At 42.4% G+C, this 26,541-nt stretch overlaps 1 protein-coding gene across 1 annotated transcript in view; it reads left to right on the forward strand.

Moving 5' to 3' along the window:
• The window catches only part of MDGA2 (MAM domain containing glycosylphosphatidylinositol anchor 2), a 394,454-nt gene that overhangs the window by 334,204 nt on the left and 33,709 nt on the right, over positions 1 to 26,541 (forward strand). The window contains exon 10 of the mRNA XM_056347493.1: positions 4,210 to 4,358. Coding sequence (XP_056203468.1) covers positions 4,210 to 4,358 — 149 coding nt within the window. The remainder of the gene's footprint in view (positions 1 to 4,209; positions 4,359 to 26,541) is intronic.

Genomic DNA, 26,541 nt, shown 5'->3' on the forward strand with positions numbered 1-26,541 from the left:
GGCACAGACCTGGGGTCCCTCCCAGTGCACCAAAATCCCGTTCCATGGGCCACAGCAGAGTGGTCAGCTGGTCACCGCTACCTCCAGTTAGCTGAAGCCTTGCAAGGTTTGGTCCCAGGGGCAGACTGAACTCCGCCTGCCTGTCCTGAAACGTTTCAATAAATATTTGTATGCTGCAAAAGCTACAGGGAGTGAGGGGAAGACCCTTTTTGTAGCCCGTGCTTAAAAAGGGCAAATGATGTGAGCCAGGGAAATATCGGAACAAAAGAAGAGGTTTTGCCTTTGAAAGGTGAGGGCGACATGGCTGCAGGAAGAAAGGCAGGTCGATGTAGAGCTGGCAGCCCCAAGGGATGCCCCATTGGGGTATGAAGAACAACAGCCCTGTGCTCTGTGTGCTTGAGACATCTTTGCAGGTGGGGAATGTGTGATAACCTCTTCCAAGCATGGCCAGGGCTTGAAGCTGGCTGCTGAGCTGACCTGCTGCAGGTGCTTTCCTCCAAGCAAGCTGCTGCCTCCCCACAGTCAAGCTGTGCCAAGCCAAGGGCTATGGCTAGGTCTGTTACACCCTTCATCATCTCCTCATTTCTCTAGTGGAGGATAATCTCTGATGAACAGCATTGCCTTTGGAAGCGGCACGGTTGGGTGGTGGCAAGCTCGGGCTGTTTGTCCAGAGTGAGAGCAGACAGTTATGATGACGGGGGACACCTGCCAAGCCCAGGCAGACTGCCCACGTGTCTCATAGCTCCTGTGCTTCCAAAGGCGACGTGTGCTCTTTGTGTACTCTAAAACACTGCCCAGCTTTCTCATACTTCTGAAGTTAAGGTCTTAATGTTGTGTTGTTAGATTTTGAGCGTCTCCATTCACACCAGAAAGCTCTTCTGTTTGGAGGGATTTAGAGTAATGCAGCTCTTCATGGGTCCTCATTATTTCTCAAAAGGTGACTGTGTTGTTCAAGTGCACATATTGTGACAAGCATCTAATTATGGATCCTTTCTATAGACCCCCAGAGATGCCATTATGTCCCTCTGCAGTAGAAGGAGGAACATTATAATTTGCATGCAGCATGAGCTTTTCTCCATTATTTCCACTGCACATAAATAAGGAAAACAAATCTTACCGACCACTGGTCCTCATTGCATTTATCTTACATTTCGTTTTTCAAAACAGCAGTTTTGCTTTGCTTCTTTTCCTTGGATTATTGTTGTTTGCCACTTCAGCACTAGCATATCTGCTCTAGTCCAGTCTAATTGACGGGGCACATTCACAGTGCAATTTGCAAAAATATCTTGGCTAAAAGGGCTTTTCATCTTTTGAAAAGAAAAGCTTGGCTGGAGGAGATGATACACCTGCAGATAAAAGCTTGATCAATAACTACAAGATTGGTGTATATTCATATTATTTTTCCTTTGCACCTATTCTTTTTAATTTTGAATTTTGAATTTTAATGCACTTTTCCCCTCTTCTCACTACCTTTTCTGATGACTGAAATTGTCAGACTTCTAGGTCAACGTGCCTTCCCGTCCATCTCTATTTACATCTGTAGATTAAAATAGTTTTGAGGAGAAAATACCTAAATACAGTGTGTATTTTGGCACAAGCTCCTAATATCTGAATTAAAGGAGGTGTGTAATGAATGCATACCCATCTCATAGGTCGGCATGAGCAGGCAGACCACATCTTCCCATGAGACTGTCCTGTGTTTTTCATTGCATTTCATAATACTCCCACTGACAAAATCCCTGCAGAAATTGGATAAGGACAGAGGTTTAAGCTTTGGGAGGTGGAAAGACCTCATTCTGCTTCTGTTTTTCTCTAACGGCAAGTCTCTTTTAGACCTTCACAGGAGGGTAACTTCTGCAAATGTTTCGGTTTCCCATGTTTTTTTCTCTTTTTTACATAATCCAAGTGATAAAATGTAGCATTTAATGCAGCAGAGCCTGGTTTGTGTTTGCCCCCGTCCTGTTTCTAATAGCATTAAGCTCAAAAGATAGAGACTCCAGAGAAAGGAGGCAGAGCCAGTCAGGGCAGGGATGGACCTGTTCCATGAAAGCTCATAGAATCATAGGATGGTTTGGATCAGAAGGGACCTTTACAGCCCATCTAGTCCAACACCCTGCAGTGAGCAGGGACATCTTCAGCTCCCTCAGGCTGCTCAGAGCCGCGTCCAGCCTGCCCTTGAATGTTTCCAGGGATGGAGCATCCACCACCTCTCTGGGCAATCATGCCAATTTGCTGTGCTTCACCGCCCTCATCATAAAAGCCGTCTTCTTTATACCTTGTCTGAATCCACCCTCTTTTACTTTAACACCATTAACCCTTATCCTAGCACAACAGGCCCGACTAAAAAGCCTGTCCCCATCTTTCTTGTAAGTCCCCTTTAGGTACTGAAAGACTGCAATGAGGTCTCCTCAGAGTCTTCTTTTCTCCAGGCTAAGCAAACCCAGCTCAGACCTTACCTCACAGGAGAGGTGCTCCAGCCCTCTGAGTATCTTCCTGGCCCTCCTCTGGACCTGCACCAAAAGGTCCATGTCTTTGCTGTGCTGAGGACCCCAGAGCTGGATGCAGTAGAGTGGAGTAGAGGGGGCAGAATCACCTCCCCTTGACCTGCTGGCCATGCTTCTTTTGATGCAGACCAGGATATGCTTGACTTTCTGGGCTGCAAGCACACATCGTTGGCTCACATACACTTTTCATCCACCAGTACCCCCAAGTCCTTCTCCACAAGGATGCACTCTTTTTTTTTTTCCTTTTTTTTTGGTCAGTCTTTGACTTGGGGTTTTATTCCCGTTGTATCAATCGGGGCAAAACCTGGTGGTTAACAATGCTTCCTACGAATCCAGCTGTTAAAACTTGTTTCAAGTCAATCCAACCCTTTTTGTTTTAAGAAACAGAAGCAATGCTGCTTTGTTAGTATGACGCGCTAAAAAAAGTTCACTGCAAAATAACTTAAAAATAGAAAACAGATCTATGTCTCTTTGGCACATGCTGGTGTGTGCTCTAACGTTGTTTGACTTTCCTTTAGGACAAATCTACTGAGACTTTTTTGGGTATATTGGAATTGCATATTCCAGTAGAGTAAGGTTCCCTCAAAGGTTTTTGCAGACACCCCTGCCCCTGCCATATTGTAACCTTCATGGACTCAACTCATTTGCCTGTACAGAGGTGCCCTGTGGTATATGAGATGCTCTAGGATGGTACAGGCAGCTCCAGCTATGGCTCTAGCAGGTCCTGGGTCTCTTTAGCTCTTGTGTCATATCTTCTACCTGGTCTAGATGGCTCAGCTACCCTACTGCTTCTCAGATGCCACTGTGTGCCCACAGTGAGGCAAACAGATTGGGCACCGTGTCATTTTTGCTGTTAGAGACAAATTACTCATTGTGGGATACTCTAGAGGTGCAAAGGTAATTTGCACGTAAAAGTGCTACTAGTATTCATGGGTTTAAGTCAAAGGGAACTCAAATTTAGTGAAATCAAGCTGTGCTTTGTCATGTGTTCAGGCAATCATCCTTAGGTTTTTCACATTTATAAAGCATGAAGGCTATAATATTCTAGTGAAACACTTGTGTACCCAACATGCACTGTGAGATGTCAGTTCCCTCTGTTGTGCAAATCGGTATCTTCAGCTAAATAATGTACTGTAACAGCGTGCACATCTGTGGTGTTATGAAGGACGGCTTATGTGCATTTTCACTTGGGAATTTGGAGGGAAGATGTGATGAAGGCAGCAGTCGTTGGCATTATCCATCTTGTATCTCCAGCTCACAGATGTCATTTTGTATTATTTGTGCCAGGTACAGCAGCTGTCACTGAGTCTTCCTCTGCTCAGTGTAGTGCAGATTGTTTCAATATCTCTGTTTTAGTCAGCTGGGCCATGAAAAATTAGTGCAGAGGCATGTTACATCGCTCCAGCTTGCCTCAGCTAGGAGTTCACTTAATTTTTCCCCTCCCATGCCCACACCTGGGCCACAGATGCCACTGAGGAGTGAGTTAAGGATAAAGGCAAACCATTACCATGAACCCTTTTAAGACATGGATGGAGGCAAATAACTCCAAAACATGTTTCTGGAAGAAGATGGTTAACAAAATGACTCGAAACACAGGGGGAGAGGGTGGTTTGCAGGCTGGGCCTCAACAGTTAGCTCCACAACTGGCTGCCTGATCATTTTCTGGTTTCTTTGTTTTCCCCATTTTTGTTTCCGTCTCCTACAGGCAAAGCCTACGCTCCCGAGTTCTACTACGACACCTACAACCCCCTGTGGCAGAACAGACCCCGCGTGTACTCCTACAGCCTCCAGTGGACCCAGATGAACCCCGATGCTGTGGACCGCATCCTTGCCTATCGCTTAGGGATTAGGCAGGTGAGGAATGACATTTGTTTGTGCAGCATGTGTCTTTTAAGTCTGCTGACTACTGGGCCTTTATTTTATTTTATTTTTTAAAATTTATTCTCATTTGATTTTACTTTTTATTTTATTAACTTTTAAACTGGTTTTACTTTATTTTTTTTCCTCCTGCTTTCCATCTTCTGTGAGTCAGGGTTGTTTCTTCTTCTGGAAGGTTTGCTGCCACCTTGCAGAAGTAGTCCTCCACCGCTTGCAGATCCTGGAAACTAATTTGCACATCTGCAGTGTGAAACGAAGAGACTAAAGAGCTGTTCCTCAGAGGGTTTTCAGACGCTGTGGCTCAAGATATGCTAGAAAGATTACCTGAAAGAAACTTGTGGTGAAATTAAACTTTTTATCTCCCTCTATGTGTCTTATATCTTTTATTAGATCTTCCATATGTAAATAGGTAAATATAGGGATAGCTGGAGCTTCCTATGGAAACACGTGGTGATCCTTGAGAACCGAGACATCTTTCTTGACCAAATTAAAGCCGATCACAGGTGTCTTCATAGATTCACTATGAACTTTGCAATGGGAATTGAGACTCTTAAGAAAGCGTGGGACCAACCCACTTACAGAGGAATTGTTAACTTTACGTAGCCATCTCGATTAATTTTCTCTTTAACAGTTTTAAAAGAAGAATATCATCTGCCTTCTTTGAAGGTTATTGCTACAGAGCTTGAGTTTTTAATGGTCAAAGTGAGAGAACCGATCTGTGTGTTGCTTAAACTCCCATTAAATGGCAACACGTCTGCTCACTCCCCTTTGCCGGGCAAAGTCGTCTTTGTTTGCGCTTGCACTTCCCTACAGCAAGGCCCATACAAAAATCTCAGGTTTTTGTTCTAAGAAAACTGTTGTGCCATGACACTTCTTCACGATCCTGTCCAGAGTCCGTCCATGCCAAACAGTACAGGCGTGCCAGAAATTGACACTGACAGCTTTGGTTTTGGCATCGCTAGGCTTTCTTAAGGAAAAACATATCGTTTGGAAACAACGTGCCTTGCTGTGAACACCTCCTGGGCCACCACGTCCACCTCCGAGTCACATTTTAGCAGCTGGGCTGCCAGCCCTGGTCTGGCTGAGGCATGAGGCCGTGCTGTGGTGCTGTGCCGGTCGGGGTCGCAGGCCTCCCACCACCACTGGGACCACTGGGCATCCCCCCCCAGCTCCTGCTCCCAACCTGGACCTGCTATAGTTGAATGAAGACATTTTGCTGCTTAGTCACAAAAATCTATCTGATACTGTTTTGGTCTTGTTCTACACTCTGCCACTGAGCTTGATATTCTTTTAATAATACCATAATTGATCGATTTAGAAAGTATATATTTGGTTATTCCATGTCTGAAATAATGGTTTGTGCAGCGAGAAAGAGATCAGGGATTAAGACAGATTCTGAGAGACATGTATTTTTGAAAATGTGAGTGCAGGAAGTATTTTGTTATCCTGCAGATCTCCTACAGGGATGAGCTTTGTAAGCTGCAAAATAAATACGCAATCTGAGCATGTTATTTATGCCGAGTGGATGGGGTTTCGCTTGTGTAACTTCTGTGGCAGTTAAGTTGACTGGGACACGTCCAGGGAAAGGCTTTGATACCTGGAGGGTGCTGGCTCTCCTGAACTGGGAGTTTGTCTCTGCCTGAATCTAACTGATTTGAAATGAAAATTGGTGGCTTTTGATACATGTTTATGCAGCTGTTTGCATCACTGAGCAGAAACCAGTTGTGTTATTCCCAGTACCTGAGAGGAATTATTAAATTAAAAAAATAATTTGCTGAAGTAAAAGAATATATAATGAAAATAATTGCGTTAGGATTTTTAGTTTCTTTTTTTTCCATTTAATTTTAATTTACTTTTAATTATCTATTTATCTATAGTTACTTGACTCTAATTACCTTGACAACACTCTGTCAAGCTAATCAAAATATTTTCCTTTTGTCTATCTGAAGCCACATTTTAAACATGGGTGATTTAGAAGCTAGTGAGCGGTCCAGGCACACACATCCAGTGTTGCAGTAATTCCCCCTGAAACAAGGGTGGTAATTAATTTATTTTTATTTATTTATTTATTTTTACACCTACCTGTACCAGCTACCAGCAGATTGCCTTCTGAGCTGTTTGTGGCTAGATAGTTTGACTTAGCAATGCATTTTATGCTGGATGTTGCTATGGGTTTTATTTAACAACAAAAGCTGGGATGAGCATCCTTTGGGAGTGGCAAGAAGCACCGCTCGTGGCTGTGCAAAGTTCATCGCAGAAGCAGGGTGGGAAGGTTTCTTAAGTCGAAGTGAGGGCCTGGGCTAGAAAGCAGCCTGCAGCCCAGCGTGGTGCTGTTGTAAAAAGTGCTCTTAATCTCTGTTTTAATCTTCTAATGCATTGCAAAACACTGCCAGCGGGCTGTGTAGTGGGTCAGTGTGTTGGTATCTGCTTCTGATTCGATTAAGACCATTACCTTTATCTGATCAGTAAATTGTTTTTGTATTAAGGATGCTGCAATCAGAGTGCAAGCTCTCTTCCTCTTCACCTGACCTGTACCTGGCTGCTTCCCTTGAGACAGGCTCTAGGAAGTATTTTGGGAATGTTTAGTTGGTAGCCAGTTTAGGCTTGCTGAATTTTCTGTGGAATTGTTGAAGGCTGTAATATTAACAATGTTTTTAATGCCATTTTATAAAAACAAGAGCTTCTTATGAGAGCGGTTTAGCACCGTTTCTATATTTGCCAGGTTGTTGTAGGAAGCAACACAAAGGATGTGCTTAATAATGAAACTTTTAAAGGGCAAAGGAGCCTGATAATAGAATGTGACAGGCTAGAGATTTTCCTTAAAGACAAATTGTTCTGCTAGCGGTAAGTAGATTATACAGTACTATAACAACAGGAAAGAGTCTCCAGTGGCTGGCATACAGGGAGATTGTAGAGCTGGAGACGCCTCTGCCTTGACCAGCTCAGGCAAGCAGAGTTGTGAAAAGTTTCTGGCGACAGAAACTACTGGAAAGAAAAGTCCTGTGCCAGAGGTATAATGCAGGCAGAAAGCAGGTGGAACAGAGAGCCTGAAGCAAAGGAGCCGTGCCGTGCTGAGGGGGGTGTATGCACTGAAAATGATTCAGTTCTCCTTACGAAGAAGTACGAGCAGGAGGTAGGACCTCTTTCACCACAGATGCCAGAAGCAGTTGTTCTGCTGCTGGCACCTTCAGGGTTCTGTGGTTGCTCTGTAACATCAACAATAATTGTTTTAAGAACAAAACTAATCAATTTAAGAAGCTAATTGAAAATCTGTAAGAATCACTGCATTTATGTTTTGTGTATGTCTGTCATTAAGATAATTTTGTAGCTCTACCCCTCCCCCTTTATTTGAAGCTACGACCTGTGCGTGCGGCAGTGATGGTGAGCACAAATCTGTTCAGTGGAGTTTGTCCTGCTGGCATGGTAGTGTGTGACAGGTGCTCTGTCCTGGGAGGATCAGGGAGGAACAGGAATTATTTAGAGCTCTTTGCTTTCTGCTTAAGCCCAGACACTCCTGTTGTTGCGTTTGGGGGATTCGTTCCGTGCTTAATATTATTTTTTTAACAAACACAGGCTCTCTGTGTTTCTCGTTGATGCAGCACGTGGACAGTGGATTCCCGGTGCTGGGGTTTAATCTGCTTTGAGGATGCTGAGCTGCAGCATCTGCCAAGCCTGCTGTGACAGAGCACCTAGCCCCAGGGAGCGGGCATGGCTGTGCTCCTCTCTACCTGAGCAGTGAGAAATAACTGAAAAAACAAGGCACTAACTACATGGCCGTAGAGTTTACTTGTTGAATGACTGTAAGAGCTGCTGTTCATGCGCTGATAGTGCTCAGAGCCCTCAATCATGTCTTGAGGAGACGGCACAGTTCTGCATTATGCATCCAGGCCCTGTCCCTCCAAGGAGTTATTATGGATGTGGTCTTCTTCTCATGGAAATTTCTGGCTTGGTTCACTTAGGAAAAAAAACCAAAACAAAACACACTTTAGTTGATGAAAGATAACAGCAAGGAACCTGGTCTGATCTGCCATTCTTGTAAGACCAGTCTAGACAATTTTTGCAGGGTAAGAGGGACTTGAAGTGGTCAATCTGATTCCTGAAAGGAGGAAAGCCCTTGTGAGTTCAATGGATTCAGTCTATGGCCAGTTCTGCCACCAGCCTTCGGCAGAGAGATTTGGAAGGTGGCAGAGAAAGACCACAATGTATATAATACCTACTTCTCTTTGGCTACTGGCACCAAAAGAAGCAGAGATTAAAGTATTCCTTCCACATGTGTTCTCCTGCAGGTTGCCCAAATTTAGAGTGCATAAAGGTGGTGAACAACCATCTTGGTACATCTGGGGGCATGTGCAAGCACATCTGCCACCTGAGTTCCATGTGCCAAAGAAGGGAAAGAAAGAATTGAGCACATCCATTCTCCCACCCCCCAGGTTTTCAGGAGCTTTTTCCAGGCTGGAAATGAGAGAAGGACACACTCCTCATCCAAGAGCAGCACATTCTAGTACCTGAGAGTATCAGTAGCAGTTTCCCACGGCTGAAGGGAAAATCTCAATACAGATCTGATCAGGAAAAAAAAAAAAAAAAAGTGCTGCATCTAGCCTAAACAAAGGTTCATTTGAGATGCTCATTTAGGACTACCACAGTCTTGTGTGGCAGAGTAAGTTGGAAATTAGGGATACAGCTAGAGCAGGGTATAGTCAAGAGCAATAGATAAGATGTATGGTAGCTTGTTGGCAGAGAATGGGGACAATAACGTGCTTGAAGATACAGATCTGAAAGCAGAGGAAGAACAAATGAAGGTAATTAATCTCAGCAATTCCAGCCTTCCAGCCTAGTCACGGGGAGGGTGGAGGGGGTGTGTGTTCTCCAGCTTCTTCTGCAGGACCATGTCCATACAGCAAGTACACAGCCTTTACCCAGCAGAGCAACTCCAGTTACCTCCTAGACCCTAAAGGGCCCACATTGTCTGTTGCAGTGACCAAAAGGGACAGTGTTATATTAAAAACACAAGGACTTTGACGTGTCTGTGTTCTGTGAATACAGTCTCAGACACACGGGCATGTGTTTGTACTGAATTAGGGCCCAGATTCCACCTTCTTGGTGGTGCTCAATAACCCAGTCCATTGCATGGCCCATTGCCTCTGTGGGACCATCTCTCTCTCCAGGCCACTTTCTCTGGGGCTTGCTTTAATTTTCTTAATATTCCTGGAGCAGCGCTGACAGATTCCACCCTGTATGAACCACCGGAACAGTGTTACACCATTTCTGTCAGATCCTGCTTCTTGTCACTAGAGTTAAAATAAAGTCATGTCTCAGGCATAAGAGGATAATTTAATGGTGGGGAAGCAGGACACAGGAGAAAATTATTTGGCATTTTAAGCATTGATTAAAAAGAAGTTGAGAGAAAATGCCAGAGCAAATGCTAGAGAAGTTATTTGAGAAAAAAAGCAGCGCTTGTTTTAACGATATATCAGGAAGCCAAGAAAATGAAAAAGGGAAAGGGAAAGTCGTGACAAGTAAAGGAGTCATGAGAACAGAGAAGTGTCATTTTTCTGCCTACAGAGTAAAAATGGAAATAGATGAATGGAAATCATTATTTACTGAAGTATTTAGAATGAAAGTCACTTACGAGAAATTTGTTTTATTTTAGCACACTCAAGGCCCCCACCTGATGGGTAGTAGTAATTCTCCAGATGTTCCTTCTGTCAGGATCATGGTGCTGTCATGACACATTCTACTGCAAAAGGAAAGATGTTTGCAAGCTGGTATTTTCATTTGGCTTGCTGGAGAACCTGTAAAATAGCTATACATCAAAATGTGTACAAAAATTCTATTCAGAACCATTCAAAAATAATTACATCTGTAGTAATTAATTTCAGGGGAGGAAGTGAGAGAGTTGAAAATTCACATATATATTGGAATATTTCTGATGTTGTTCTCGTTAAATATTCTAAGTCTTCTTCTACAGAGGCATATAAGCTGTCCGGAAAATTTCACAGCTTGGATTTCTTTTTGGAAGTCTAAACAAGGCTTTGCTTTTTTCCTGTTGTTTCTGCACTTGAGAAATGAGACTGAGAGTTTGGCAAAAAAAATGAGTGCAACATGCAAAGGCACGTTTCTTATTGATTTTCTTGTGTTTGGTAAATTGAATTAGAGAAGCAATGGTTCTGTTTTACAATTTTCAGTTTGCAATACTGGTACCTCCTATGCTTATTTTTCACAAGACTGAGGCTTGATTTTGAAAATAGCAAGCTGAGGGCTGTCATTTGAGATTTGTACCAAAGTCTTTTAATTGCTATTTAGAAAAGGTTACATCTCCCAGTCTGCAGATATATTAGGCAAACACTTACGTATAACTCTGAAAAAAAATTCTACTGATTCCTTCTTAAGGAATTCAGAGGAAAAATTTTACATGTAAATACATCTTTTTCTGTCACGTCCTGATGCTCTGACTTTGATTCCTAAGATGCTCCTGACCATAACGGCTCTCCCTGGTCCGGGATCTGAGCTGTGTGCATCCAGAGTAGCTTGCTCTGGAGGCTGTGGGCTGTGTTTTCTACAGAGGCAAAGACAAAACATCCCAGGCAGAGCTGTGCCCGTTCACGTTACCACAAAATTTGGACCGTAAAACTAAACTCCCTTTCTTCACAGAAATTTACAGGCAAAACCTAACATATTCATTAAATGCAAGCAATTACTGCCTGCTGGGACTGCCTTGGCTCGATTTTTGTTATATAAGTATAAACTCCTGCTGTTTCATTGCTGATTTTAATACCTAATTCATATTAATGCTTTAGTCTGGTTTCTTAAGGAAACAAGATGCACCAGAATGTTGTAAACTTACTGCCTGTGATTTCTAAACCCAGGTCTTCATTTTGGTCACATCTGATAAGGAAGAGAAGTGCAGCAGGCAAGGAGAGTCCCACCAGTGTTTTGAAAGCATGGGGACCAGTCAAAGCGAAAAACGTAATTACAGAAAAAAAATGGAAGGGTATGATCATATTATTCAAAAAGAATAAAACGTGGACCTGCGGCAGGTTGTATGAATTCCCTAGCTTCATAGCCAGCTCTGTGGAACCCACTCCTGGGCTACTTTACATTTTCGGGCAATATCTAATCCTTCACTTCAGGGTATCTCAAGCATATCTATACAGTTCTCTTTGTATATTTTATACATTGCAGGAACCAGAGTTCTCTGTTGCCAAGTCACCTTGACTTCTGCCAACAATGGCAATGTGGTAATTCCCTAAAGTCCAAATCCCACACAGAGAAGAGCTCTTGTGCCTGAAGCCGTGATGTTGACATAACTTGAGGTTTTTGTTGCACGTTTCACTTCAGTGAAAAAAATACTTATTTGTACTCAGGTGCATATGCTCTCGCCCAAAATTGCCAAAATCAAGCCTCACACTCTGACCTCAACCTGTGCGCAGTGATCACACTCAACTTTATTTTGTCTCAGCAGAAAAATCTGCAATATGAATTGATTACTGATGAGAAATATAGCATATCAGTCAGACTTTGGGAAAGATGCAGGAGAAAATGGAGTGAACTGAAGAGCAATTTAGTGAGAGAAATTACTCAAGCTGGAGGAATTTGGTTTATTATATAAGCTATTTGCTGTTCACTATTTAAACTCTTGTGGTAGGGCTGAATCTCCTCTTCCTGCTCTCCCTGTGCACGTGCTGAAGCACGGCACTGGCTTTGTGTGCTGCAGCCAGAGCATCAGGAGGAGCAGTTAAGTTCATAGAATCACAGAATGGTTTGGGCTGAAAGGGACCTTAAAGACCATCTTGTTCCAACCCCTCTGCCATGGGCAGCGACAACTTCCACGAGACCGGGTTGCTCAAAACCCCATCCAGCCTGGCCCTGAGCACTGCATCGCACAAATCATCTGCACCACCCAAACGAGGATGTGTTTTTCTTTAAAGTGTTGAGCCACCCCTCCAGCAGAAGCTGGGCCCTTGATGAGAACGTGCTCCACTTACAGCAGAAACAGCAGAAGAGCAGGCAAGGCGGGATGTGAGTTGTCATGGCTGCTTTTTCACCCTGCTGCCATGCCCAGTGAATGCAAACAGTGGGCAGTCAGGAGTTCAATGCTGATCAGATCCAGGTTTAAAACTAAAAGTATGCCTTTGCCTAGAAATATCTTTAATTACTCTGTCATTATCTTTATATAAATTTCCATAATGTGAGACTGTTTAAAAATAATCTGTGAATGACAGCAATGGTTTTCTTGTTAGTATTGATTTCCTATGATGCCATAGAGTTGTTCAGATATATTAAAGGATTTTCAAAAATGAAAACTAACAGAGAAACAAAGCAAGGAAACTTTGAATGTTGAAAATTTATATAAAACTTATGGCATATGCCCTTAGGCAAATGCATGATGAATAAGAGAGTGTCTGGCATGCAGCAGGCTTTCGGTCATAGCAAAATGTAGCATAGATAAATATTTGAAAAGGCCTTTGAGCGTTACAGAAACTTCATTCTGATGAAGGAGGCATGATTTTAGTGAAGATAGTTTCAGAGCAGCATCGATGCCTAAGAATCATAAATTGCATAGTATATTCCAGGTATCCCGTTAAAATATGTTAGGATGTCAGGATAAAACTTGGCAATAGTTGCACTTGCTCAAGGTGTAGGTCTGTTATCCCAGGTGTTTATCAGCACCCCAGATGAGCCATGGGCACTGAAGGAGAGGTGCAGCCCAAAGGGGAATGCAGGTGGCTAAGTGTCTGAGGCAAAGCTTGTTCCTCAGCTGTTACATTTTGTGGCCCCTCACGTACCATTCTTCCCTGAACTGATTGAGTTTCCTTGAGACTATTTGCACTTTTGATCTTTGTATCATCCCATGTCAGTGAGTTCACTGCTGCCTCTGCCCCTTGCATGGAGAGCGAGCATCTCCCCTAGCATGCAGCCTTCATGCACACAGGAGTAGCTTGAAGTACGCTATTCCTGACACTATAAAGTGTCCCAAAATCAAATAATGCCAGAATAGAGCTGTTTTCACCCACTGAATAAATACTGTTCACTGAATGAGCTTCACCTCTTTCCCTCTGACTGTTCCATAAGTGTCCTTATGTCTTCTTTGTTCTCTCATGTTCAAGACCTATTCTAAAGATAGATTCGCTGCGTTCTTCCTGTGTCGGCAGGATACACCCGTGCTTTATTTCATGGGCTGTGATGAACTTCTGTTCACAGCATTCCTCTGAGATAATTTTATCAACCTGAAACTTAGAGAAAGTTCAGAAATATTCACTGCTAGTAGGACTCTCTTTGGGAGAGGGATTTTGCCTCTGTGTATTTGAAGGCAGCATCAAGATTCACCCTCAGAGACACTTCACCTGAAATCTGGACATCTGGTGTCACTGAGAACAGATGCTGTCACCCTCATGCTAGACTTTTTTGTGCAGTGCTTCTCCTCACCACCCTCCTGAGGCATGTCTCAGTGTCCATAGACTTTACGTTTGGTCTCTTGGGCAAGTTATCCTCAAGTTCAGCGCTGCGGCCAGGGGACAGGAGGGTACCATCAGCTCTTGGCAGAATTACAGAGCATAGCCAAAGAGCTTAGATTCCAAGGGCTACGAAACTCAAACATGGAGTTTTGCTGCACAATACTTCACAGCAACAGAAGTCCTGTTGATGTTTTTTCTGTCAGCAGGGTATTGAGTATTTGCTGTATTTCTGGTCTTTGTTAACAAATGGAAGTGTTCTTGCGTAGCAAAGGCGGCTGTCACATTCCTTAGCATCTCCCTTCTGCACTGGGATGAGCAATTCTGACAACCTGTAAAGGGAATATTTATCTTCTGAGCTTTCTGATCTGTTTCTAAGGCCGCTCAGGTTGAATAAGTATCTGCACGTCTAGATGGTGTATGAACCGAAACTATTAAATTTGTTCGAGGTCTGCCTGGGTTTTCCCTAGCATTGTTAATGAGTGCATTTCCAAAATGAACACTGCAGATCATTAGACGTAAAAAAAAAATAAAAAAATGAGGTGAATTGACTACTTACCAGTGACCAAAGCTGAGGCTTCACCAATGTTAGCCCCTGTAAACAGCCTTAATGACTGTATGAGGGGCAACTGGTGCAGGACAGACCCCAGTACTAGGAACTCTGCAGATCAGGGCTTCTTGCTGGGATGCCCCCTTGTCTTCTACCCTCAGGTTTCTGCAAAACCAGCTCTTACCTTTATGTAGTCTTACCTTTGTATTGGTCTTAAGCTAATAGATAAGGAATCCTAGATGTCTGCTAAAGACCTGGATATTTTTTTACTGGGCATAGTCTCACTGTCTGTCACCATAAATTCTGTCCTTACTGAAAGAGGTATATGTAATTTAGGGGAAAAAATAATTGAAAAAAATACGTTTTGCCAATAAAACCAAGAAAGAAGTGCTACTATGAAATGCAATCTGATTCTGCTCCACAGTGATGTACTGTCTGTGTTCACATGAGACCAGGACAGAATTTCTTTGTTTTTAAAAGTCCTGTGGAAATCTTAGTTGCAGTTTGGAGAGAAGAGATGGTAAATGAGATTATCCTTTTCTTAATAATGCGTTTATGTTGGCAGTTCCTTAAACACAGGTGTTGCTTGCTCCTAGGCGAGGGATGCTTGCAGCTAAATCAGAAAATACTAGCCAATGTACTAAGTACAGGCTTTCACCAAATAACGTGCATTACAAAAATTGTAAATTGTTGGGGTGAGAGTGATTTGTTCCTATAGACAACTGCTCCATCCATTCTTTTGTTGTTAAGCGTGTTCTTTATTCTCTGAAACATACGTATGTTTAAATTGAATACAAACCATATTGCCTTTCAATAAGCAAATGAACATCCTACTGCAATACATCTGTGTTTCTGAGCTGATTTAAAACATCACATTTACATTTTGAGGACTTCGTTAAACATGTAGTGGCTATCTCCTTTCCTCTGGTGCAGCAGTTGTCTTAAGCATTTAAGAAATGGTTTGTTGAAACATTCATATCTGACAGTTGAGCACTTATTTATGGGCAAACATTCATTCTTACTTAAAAAGTTAAGCAAAATCAGTATGTTCACATTCCTTAGAAATGCACTTTGGCATCATGCACTTGTCTTATCACGTTATTACTCCTTGATCTATTTATGCACAGACTCATGTAAGTTGCTTAAAATGCAGCCCTGTTTTTCCAGTTCATTTACCAAGACAACCTCGCTTGTTCATAGTATTGACTAAGCAGCAAAGCGCCAGCGTGCCGTACTTTCAGAGGGTTGGGTTGGTCGCCTTGATTGCAGCTACAGTCATTAATTTGCCACAATGTAATTATTTTGCATGAAAAAAACATGGTCATTTGTGAACAGCTTTTAGACATAACAAGAAAATGAGTTAGTTCATCTGTTGTTTGAGATCCATCTGGAGAAGGTTGTAGCGTTGTGGGATACTAAGTTGTCCCCGCTGAAATATGAAATGTGTCTTGGGATAGATAGGTTCTTGATCACGGAAATCTAGTCGTTCATATAAACATGAAATATTTAATTTAAACTTAGGAACTTAATCTTGATGCCACTTGGATAATTATACCTCTTGTTGCCCTAATAAAAATAATGGTCTGCCTATTGCAGATAAACCTGCAGCTTAATACGCAAACCCATGTCTGTGCTGCTGGCAGTAGCGTTGCTGGCAGTGCCCGTCTCACCCGTGATGCAGTTGTGCCACATGCTTTGAAGTGTGAGAGTCAGCACCAGCCCAGTTTCCCAATACATGAACTTCAAATTTGGTGTCACTGAGGAGGGATGAGGAAACTTGCTCTGAAAACTAACCTTAATGTGGGTTAATAATTAACCGACCTCTTGTGAATGCCCAACAAAACAGGGATTAAAAATTGAAAAAACTCTTTTGGTAGATGTCTAGCGGTAGAAAAAGAGCAGGGCAGCCTGCTCTGCTGGGGCTGAGAACAGTGCAGCTCCTGCTTGATCCTGGAGATTTTAGTGAATTCATCTGTGAGGCAGCCAATTTTTACATCTTAAAAAATGGATTCTCTTGGTTTATTTCACATTTTAGCCTTTAAGGAGGGTAAAAAAATAAATAAAAAATACATTAACCTGAAGGCAGTGTCATCACATTCAATGTTTTGACTGATTTGAGTCCACCACATTAGAGAAGCGCAAACTGTGACCCTTACCAAGGGCAAAATCATGCTGCCTGCTTTCAGTCGAGGGGAGTTTCCACCATTCCCATTAAAATGCAAGCAGAGAGGGTACATCTCCTGTGGGTCAGGCCAAACGTGGCATGGTGGAACCTAACAGGGTTAGCACTTCATGAGTGATGGTAGCAATGAAGATACTCACTCATTGTGCTGTGATCAGGGCCACATATTACAGCCCTGAATGCATTTATATTACTGAGTTCCACAAGAAGAAAGATAATTATTTTTTAAAAAGTTTTTTATACTTGGCTTCTTAGGAGCATTCACATTTTTATTCAAACTGTAGATAACTGTGTTTCAAGAAGAGTTCCAAAACCATACAGAAAGCAATAGCACAGGCAGTTGATATTAGACACCAATATGATAATCAGGAAACACCAACTTGTCGTACTGCTCAGGTGAGCTTTGATCCTGGAGCAGAATAGACCTCAGCCACAGAGAAGGGAAGTGGCACTGGGGGTGCTATGGCAAGGTCTGGGAGCAAGCAATTGCCAGTCCTGAAGTGCCGAGGGGAATACTAGGATCTTTAAGGTCCCTTCCAACCCAAATCATTCCATTATTTTTATGATAACGCGGTCAGCATGAGGTGCAGCCTCTTTTCTGTGCAACCCTTTGGGCCCTGTGAGTAAAGTTATCTGATGGGTGCAACACCTCTGTCATTAATAGCTGACTGGTATTTGCTTTTTTGATTTAAATCCTGGAGTGAGGTTGCATTCAAACTAATCAGCAATAAAACTGGTGTGTGTGACGCCATCAGAACACCTGTTCTGTATCACAGTGTAACTCAGGAGACTATAAATCCTCCTGCATGTAGCATTTATGGAAAAAGCAGTGCAGAGTACAGGAAGTTTCCATTTCTCAGGGTCACCATTGCACACAGCCTTTCATTTTTAACTATCCTGCTCAGCACTCGAAATGAAGGATGAGGACAACCTCGTATGTCTTTCATCATGGTGAACTGCATAGGTTTGGTCACCCTCTAGTTGTTTCTGAAGGTGCTGAGGTCTGCCAAGACGTCGTCTGCACATAAGGAACTTTTTTCTGTCTCAGTAATAGCTCTCTGAAGAATATTATGACATTAATGTATTTCAGCTTTGGTTGTGGCTTTGGAATTAGTGACCCAGATTCTTCCAATTTTTTGTATTTCAAAGCATCCTTATACGTGTCCCCTGGTCAGCCCGTGGAGATGGCCAGGACTCCAATAGCTGCTTTCGTTAAATGGTCAATGATAAAGTGGAATTCAGTCATGGGAGGAGCCTGAAACTCATGAAATAAACTAGCAAATACATATAGCATAGCATGCATCAGATTAGGACCATAGGCAAAATCAGAAGTTTGTGGTAAAAGGCTGTGAAACTTCACATGTTGAATTGCCTTGACATTTTCTTGTGTGTTTTCAAAGTGCTTACAAAAATGCTCCCCAACGTGGCTTTTTGTTTCTGTACTCCTGCAAGTTTATCCACCCAGAACAAATGCACTTTTGGACCTTACCTTCAAGCTCTTGCTTCACTGAGCACATGTTCCATTTTGCTTGAGCAGCTGTGAGGATCTGTGCTTTTCCGTACCAGCTCCCTAAGTGGGTGCCAGCAGTGGCTTCACCTGCAGCTGCTCAGAACGGTTCTGGTGCCATCTGGGTGTCAGGCAGAGGTGCTCCCTTTCCATAGCTTGTCTTTCACCAAAGAGGGATTCAGGTGGGTTTTGTATAAATGATACCAGTTAGTGCACCCCGAGTTGCACAAGCATTCAAGCAGTGATGAGCGAGTGCTTCCAGCTCTCTGATATTTACTGTCAGCAGGATGAAAGCAAATGAAACAAGTGAGCCTTTCCCAGAGCAGACACAAAGGGTATGTAGCTCTGATCTCCACGGTGGCTGCTCTGCTCCTCAGCAGGCAATAGACACGTTCCCTGCACCGCCGGCAGTGATGCAGCCACAGTGACCTAGAAAATGAACAGCTCTGCTTTAAAGAAGTAATAAAAAGTCAACCGGTACCTGTAAACCAGAGAGTAACTTGTTCAGGCTTGTTATTTGAAAGATTAAAGTTCCTGCCTTTCCTTTATTTTCCGTCTACAGATGTCTGCGGTCCCAGTCAGTTGATAATGAGAAAGTCTCTTCAAGCAGCCCAGAGCAGGTCACTTCTCCGTACGCTTCCTCCTGGTCACCGTTTGGCTTTATTGTGGTTTTAACTTCTGTTTTCATTCAGCAGCATACAGGGTCAGACATATTCAAATATATATTATGTGCTCGTGAAAGGGATTTCTGTGAAGGTTGCATGGTCACTGGCTGCAAACTGGAGTCTATAATTTCCTGCCTGTGCCGTAGCACAGTTCTCATACCCGTGCCTGTACAGGTATGCATCAAGTTTGCCACAAAGGAAAAAGTGAACAGGGATAAATTATATTGCCTTTCTGATTAAAGAAAGTCATACCTATTACAAATCCAGAGTTTACTCCTTTTCCCTGTGCGCAAGATCGTTCAAAACAAAGAAACAGCAACAGCCTTCCAGCTATGAAAAATCCTAGATTGTTTTCCTTAGCGAATGGACTGAAGTGTCCTAATTCCTATCTTAAAAGATGGTTTTGTTATCGTTCATTTGTATGGCGAAACAGAAGGCAGTGTATTTTAACTCCAAATAAGAAGTTGCTAGCAGATATTTGTGCCGTATTTTGATTTTCCTCTGATAAAAATGACCTCTCTTTTCTCCTGGGTTACGATTCTCCACCCTGCTGTTAAAACCTGAGCTGTAATACATATTTAATGAGGACTTAACTGTTGGATCATCTAGCTTCCAGCTTTCACATACCAGCTTTCTTTAAATTGTTCCTTTCTCTTCCTTTTTCAAATATCAGGCCCTAAATTTGGATCATGGACAGATGTTTCTGACTTCTGAACCACTCATCCATCAACTTGTAGCCCATAAAACCTGCGTCTATAACATTCTGCATCTTTGGACTCCCAGCTCCTAATTACTAAAGACCCGGGGACTTTTAGGTTCTTGAAAAAGAAAGAAAGAGAGAATTCTTTTTTTTTTTTTTTTTTTTTTTTTTAATGCTTTTATGCGTACCACATAAAACTAATTACACAATGTGGTAAACACAAAATAAGTAAAATGAATGGTTAGGAGCAAATACAGAATGAGTGTTAATATAATCCTGCAAGCAGAAAGTTGATTACATGCCTGTGATTGTTCTTACGGATTAGAAGTTGGCTAATTGCAAAAGATTGTGCCCACTGTTAAATGTGCTTCAGATACTCCGTTCTCCAGGCAGAAAAGAGGGGAACAGGAGGTTTATCGTGTCGTGGCCATTCCTGTATGCCCAGACTCCTGATGAAGGTAGGCTGAGCGCTGGGTGCTGGTGACAGCACTCAGCACAGGTCCTGCCCACGGAGAGGTGGCCCTGCGTTCCTCCAGCCCCATGACGGTGCCCAGCCTCGCTCAGGGCGCTTTGGCATGTCTGTGTCCCTGGCTCCAGCAAGCAGACCTGCTGGAGTGCTCACTCTGGGCTCAAACCTCTTGGTCCCTGTTGCCTCAAGAGCAGCTGGTGTCCGCGTTTGCAGGAGAGCAGGGAGCAGGTACCAGCTCAGCACAGAAACAAGCGTGAGGTATTGGCAGCTCCACTTATGGCATGTGAGAATATTAGAAAATAAAAGAGGAGTCAACAAGAGCAGTGTTACATGATGCACAGTGGAAAATAAACTGATGAGGAGCATGGCAGAACATGCTTTGCAGCTGACCTTGTTGTTTTTGCCCAATTTACAGATATTTCTCACTGTGAGTCATTTCAGGGCTGTAACTATCCTTTGAAATGAAGATGACACAGGAGCCACCTACCTCATAAGGTTTATGTTCAAAACCAGATAGCTCTGATTATATTGCTGGGCAAAATTGTTAAAGAAGAGCAGCCACTGGATTTCCGTGGCAGAAATAAGCTAAACACGAAATGGGAGCTTTCCCTCTGCGATGCGTAGATGGAACTATTTGCCCCTGAACTGAACAGCACTATTTTATATATATAACTGCTAAAGAAAACTCTTTTTTTTATTAAGGAAAATCAATTGTTGTTGTTGTTATAAATTGTAAAGAAATTACCATAAAGACTGCTACAGTTCTTAATAGGAGTATACAGTAGATTAATTTACATTATATTCAGTTATCATTAATTAAAGAGATGCTTCTCTGACTTTTAGAGTCAATGAAGAAATTTATAGTTGAAATCAATAGGCCAAGTACAATGGACGAAGGATGTGTTTATTTTTTATAAACATAACTGTGCATATAAGCAATCAATATTTAATCATCCCATAGGATTAATTTCTTCAAGAAATCTATATGTTCAAGTCATTTAGAGAATATAGTGTTTCTCAACAACAGGCACAGAATAAATACCCTTTCATTGACAGCACAGAGGAGATGTTTTCAGCCTGCTGCAATAAAACACTGTCACACTTTTACAGTCTTCTTTCTCTGAGGTCAGGGAAACACATTTTGCTTTTCTGTTAGCTTTAGGGAACAAAGATTTCTGAATACTCAAAGGTAACTTAAGAAAAAAGGAGTCTCTGTGAAGCCTTCTGTGCTCTGGATTGACTAAATGTAGGTATGCTTTGCTAAAGGTAAGGCACATGATAATGCTGATAAATGCTCCAGGACTAATGTGATTTCTCCTTAGTGCTTTACAAATATCCACAAACCATTGAAAAGCTGTTGTTTCAGCTTGGTCAAAGTAAATTTCCCAAAATGTATTTTCTCCTTATCTTTGTAAGGCAAAGGGCTTTGATTATAAGAATTTTTCTCCTTCAAAAATTCTTTTTCAAGCAAATCCTGATTCTTACTAATTCTAAAGCTCTGGACACATGAATTGACATGCAGGCAGAGGTGTTATGGTTGTGTGTTTGCTTGTGTGTTCTCTCTTTGAAGCATCAGTCTTGACTTTTTAATGTGAAAAAGCACAGGTGTGCACCATACAGGTGATTTCAAGGAAGCAGCTGATGGGGATTTTCTCCTTCCCATCCAAGGGAGCTGAGAGAGATGCTCGGATCTCTGGAGGCCAGCAGAGAGTGCTGCAGGAGCAAGGGCAGGGGGCTGGGGTGTTCTTGGTGCTTTAATGTCAACCAGCGAGTGGCCAAGAGCTTTGTGTGCCTCCCACGTGCAGGGCTTTGCAGAGCCTCTCCAGTTCCGTGCTAGGAGCCTCAACTGCCCCAGGGCATTGTAGGAACCTAAATCCTATTTTTAGGGTGTCTTGGATGTTTCAGGGTTGGTGTTAGGTGCCTCATCATCACGCAGACCTCTAAAAATATTCTATTAGAGACCCCTTGTTCCTCCACCTGGTTGCATGGCTTTCTGACTCCGTACAGATCCGACCTCCATTTTTTTTCAACTTCTCCTGTACCAGCAAGTAAAAAGCTCGACTGCTACGCTTATTTTCAACAGTTTCAGTATTCGTCAGCCAAAGGTGCCGTTGCTGTTTCACACCAGGTTCAGGAAGAGGCTCCGCAGCGGTGCCCAGGCTGCTAGCAGGGATGGGGCAGGGATGTCCCAGGCTCCAGGAGTGATGCCCCACTTCCCTTCTACTGCAACCGTGGGGTTTATTTTCCTGGTGGAAAGAGAAGGTTGAAAGCCGAATGTGGCAAAAGCCGTGCAGATACTGGTTTTCTTTATGTATTTGCTCAACAGCAGAGCTGAAAAATCAAGCAAGGGGGATATTTTGTGTCAAACCTAGTGACAATTTTGAGATTTTTTTTTTTTTCTGGTTTCCATGGTGAAAGTAAGAATTAGGACAGCACTGGTGTTGATTGCAAGGCAAAAAGATATGTGTTGCTTCCTATGGAGAAATACCAATATCCAGCACTGGCTTAAGATGCATAATACTGAAATGAAAAATCAAATTGTTTTGCTTTCAGAATGAATAAAATAATGGAGCTTCTTTATTGCTTTTGTTTGGGTGGTGGTAGAAAAGAGTGATGCTCTAAAGCAGCAACTAAATTTGATAGAAATTCATGACTAGTTTTGGTAATTATAAACTTTAAACATGAAGTATTAATTATTAAAATTATTTGCTGAAGTCTCAGTTTCAGAATTTCCTTATCCAAAGACAAGGTGTAATAGGGAATATTTTTGCAGTAGGAATCAGAAGCATCTCTAAAGCAAGGGCTAGCTCACTTCAAACAACCGCTAGAAAGTCAGTAGTAGCTCACACATCTGGAAGCTCTGTTTTGTTAATACAGTACCCACAAATTTAATTGGCAGCCAACATGACAGCATAAAACATGTAGCTTAAGAAAACACTGATGTCTATTTCAAAAAAAGTGGGTTGGTTTTTTTTAGTGTTGAAATTTAGGAAATTTTCTCCAGAATTTTATGTTTCTCTGATTCTTGATCTTTGTGAAAGGGACAGACACAGGCATGAAATTATGTTTGGTAGTATACCGCTCACTTCTGGAGCATAGTCAATAGTTTTAATCTTCCTTGTGAAGATTACTTGTATTCACCTCGAAAGTTTGATTTAATTAAAAAAAAAGTAATCAATTGGAATCTATTGTAATGGAAGTAACATCAGGGAATTTTCCTTTAGGAGGAGCAGTAGCCTTTGTGAGGTCTGCAGAGCAGTGCATCACTCAACTTTTTTTGGGAGCTGTTTAGGCAAAACAAAATAATAATAATAATAAAAAAATAGACTTTAGGTTTCCATTTGTGGGCTGAAATAGTTGCATATAAATTTGTTCCCAATTTGTGAATTCTATAAGTTGCTGCTTATCATTTTCGTTTTAAAATCAGCTATGTATTTCAGATAAAATATTCAGTCTTCATGATAAAGCTTTTGAGAAATTGTGCCAGGAACTGCACTAAGTGCCTTGCTGTAATCACTGGCTATAAAAATATAGTGAATTCAGCTCCTACCACAGTTTGGTAAGGCTAGAAATAATGGGTAGAATGGAGTTTTTCAGGATTTCTTTTTCTTTTTTTTTTTTTTTTTCAGTATGGCAGCCGGGGTGTGTGAATGAAAAGGTTTCACTTTGAGAAAAAAGTTCTCATCTACCTTGGCCATTTTTGCATTTTTTGATATACTTGAAGGACATTTTAAAAACAGCCATGTTGGGTTTAGAAAATGTAAAAGTTATGTTTAAGAAATAAAAAACCCCAAATACTTGCACATTTAAAATAGCAGCTCATTTTACTTGACTGGCTAGGTAACTTGGTAAATACACAAGCATTCACAAAGGCTCATTTGCAGCTTCTCCCCTGAGGGCAGCAGCTTTGCTGTGGGACGGCTTTCCAGTTTGACCATGCTAGGCAAGGCGAGCGTCTGTCCACAGGGCTCCAGCGAGAAGATCCATATGGGCAAATTCCCCATGCACTGCTTTAAAAATACAGCCTAAATCTTCCTGTAATTATCCTTAGTAACTTCTGTGCAGCACACTCATCACTTTGCTCTCAAGGACAACAGTCTACTCAAGACAAGGCTTATCTGTTACTGAGAGGGCTCCCTGACAGCTCGTGAAGGTGCACGGTGCCTTATGCATTATTCAACATATATGAAAGGTCCCGGTGTCCCCTCTGTTTGTGTCTGCAATGTTTTAAATGATCTGTGCATCTCTGTTGTGAGCATTTAGTGCAGATCAGAATTCAATTTCTGTTCTACCTGGCAGGCATAAGAAGCAGAAACACGTCCTTGCACCTTCACAGACTTCTCCACCCATATTGTCAACCACGTGCAGCATTTGTCACTCTGCTCCTGAGCGCCCGGGTTGCAGCCATGCCAGGAAGGTTTCCATGAGGTGGGAGCGGGAGAGGTGCATGTAGCATAAAAACAAGGCTGCTGGTAGGCAGAGCAGGGAACGGGAGGAACCGTTGCCCTGATGTGTTGTGAGCTGTGGGATGTCAAAATAACACGTTGTAAAATGTGAGTGAAGCAGGTTCAGTGGCATGTTCTTATTCATGGGTATCTAGAGACAAGGAGCAAAGACTTTTGTTACACAGCCTGTACCTTGTGTTTCATCCTCTGCTGGTCTCAGTACTTAGGTACAAAGACCTGTGAAAGTTGGTATCTAACTAAATCTGTCGAATTGAAGTTTTTCATAAGCTCCACTGTGATGATCCTTTAAAGATACAATATAAATGCACATCTTTTCAGTATCTCTATTACCTTTAATAACTCTGTTGTTGCTTAGTGGCCTTGGGAGACCATTAACAGAGGAATGCTCCACAGTCCAGGCTGTCTACAGAGCTGTGGTGGACATTTCATTCGTATCATGAAGTGGGTCATTTTAATGTTTGCCACAGGGGAAGGGTGATGCGGTTGGGGCAGACACTCGGGTGATGCTGGTGATGCTGCTCAGGGCACACGCTGCAGACTGCTGAGCTGCAGCATCTCTGGGCTCAGGGCTCGCAGTTCCCAGCCTGTGCTGGTGTGCCCAGGCCCCTCAGCAATGCACTTAACTCTTGTCCCACTCTACACCCACAAATCTATCCAAAAGCTTTCTGGTGGGAGGGCTGGGGTGCAAAGGCAGGCGGCTGCTTTGTGCACGTGCAGGGTTTGTATTAACCAGCATACCCCTGCCATGCACATCGGGCAGGCGGCAATATGGTTTTTCCTTATGGTAACCTGTTTTTACATTTTTAACCAAATCTGGGGGGTGGGGGGAGTGGGGGGAGGGGTTATAACGTTTCTCCTATGCATGACTTAACCCCCGAGTGCCCAGCCCTGAAGAGCCACTTGAGCCTAAGGCATGTGCAAGAGCAGAAAACTTGAAATAACATCTCAGATGTGCTCAGCATTGGTCTAACTCAAGCTCTGCAAATGCTCGAAGTGCAGGAAAACACACACTGACTTTGGGGGTAGCAAAGCAAAGCTGGTGTCTAGAGCTGTTCCATCATCCCAGCTTTCTTAAGAACTTCTCTTGCTTTGCAGTCTGAGTTTTATTTAATGGGCATATAGCTGTACTTGTGTAACATGCTTTAATGATAAAAGTATTGACATCTCTGTCCCACTGCTATGAATTTGAAGGTTGGAGTCTATTAATATTGCTGCAGATTTAGTTTATGTGGATGAAGCGTGGTAGATTTAGTACTAGCTTTCAGTGATTTCAGTGTACATGTTTATTGCATCAGCAAATTAAAGTTTTGGAATAAAAGGTTTTCTGTCCTTAATAAGCTCTGTGTTGGTGAACATGTAATGGGTAAGAACTTGAGCACACTGACAGGTGTAGTAAGCTTAGTAGAACATCTCATTTTAGCATCAGTGCACCTGTACAGTTGTCTTGGGACGTGTGGTAAATATTTAATGATTTTTCCTTTGTTTTCCACAGATAGTGTCTGTAATAAGGCAGAGTATTGGCAAGTAATGTTGCTATATCAAGTCACTCTGCTGCCCAAAATGTGTATGATTTCTGCTTATCTATAAACTAGTTAATGTTAGAGGCAATGTGGCACTTTTTTCTTGTGGCTCTGCCTTCGTAATTAGATTTCTTTTTCCTTTTCATTTCTTGGTAAAGCATTTGAATAAAAGACACTGGATTTTGATGCTGAAAACACTGTACAGTCTATAAAGCACAGAAATCTTTGCTTCTTTTTTTTTATAAAATGGTCTCTTGTTTGCTCATACTGACTTTCATTGTTCTCTGCAATCCATCCATCTTTGAGACTATAAGGATGGCTGATAATTATGCACTAAGGCCATTAATGGCTAAACTGTTTCTTTCTCACTCATCAACAGAAGTGGTAAGTGCTTGGAAATGAAACCGCATTTCAGCTTTTCAATGTGCTCTTATTCGCTTCAAATGATGCCTCAAATGATAGCTGTGAAACCTCGTTGCTCTAACGAGGAGGCAGCACCCAACTCGTGGAGCCGTGGCTGTCTTACCCTGGTGTGCACAGTGGCAGAAAACACGTCTGCCACTATGGTTCGCCAGTATTTTTTAAAAATCATGGAGGGAATGGGGCTACTAGACAGGAGAAGCCAATTTACCGGGTTGGGTTTGAAGG

Source organism: Falco biarmicus, chromosome 7 (genome assembly GCF_023638135.1).
Source record: "Falco biarmicus isolate bFalBia1 chromosome 7, bFalBia1.pri, whole genome shotgun sequence".
NCBI lineage: Eukaryota > Metazoa > Chordata > Aves > Falconiformes > Falconidae > Falco > Falco biarmicus.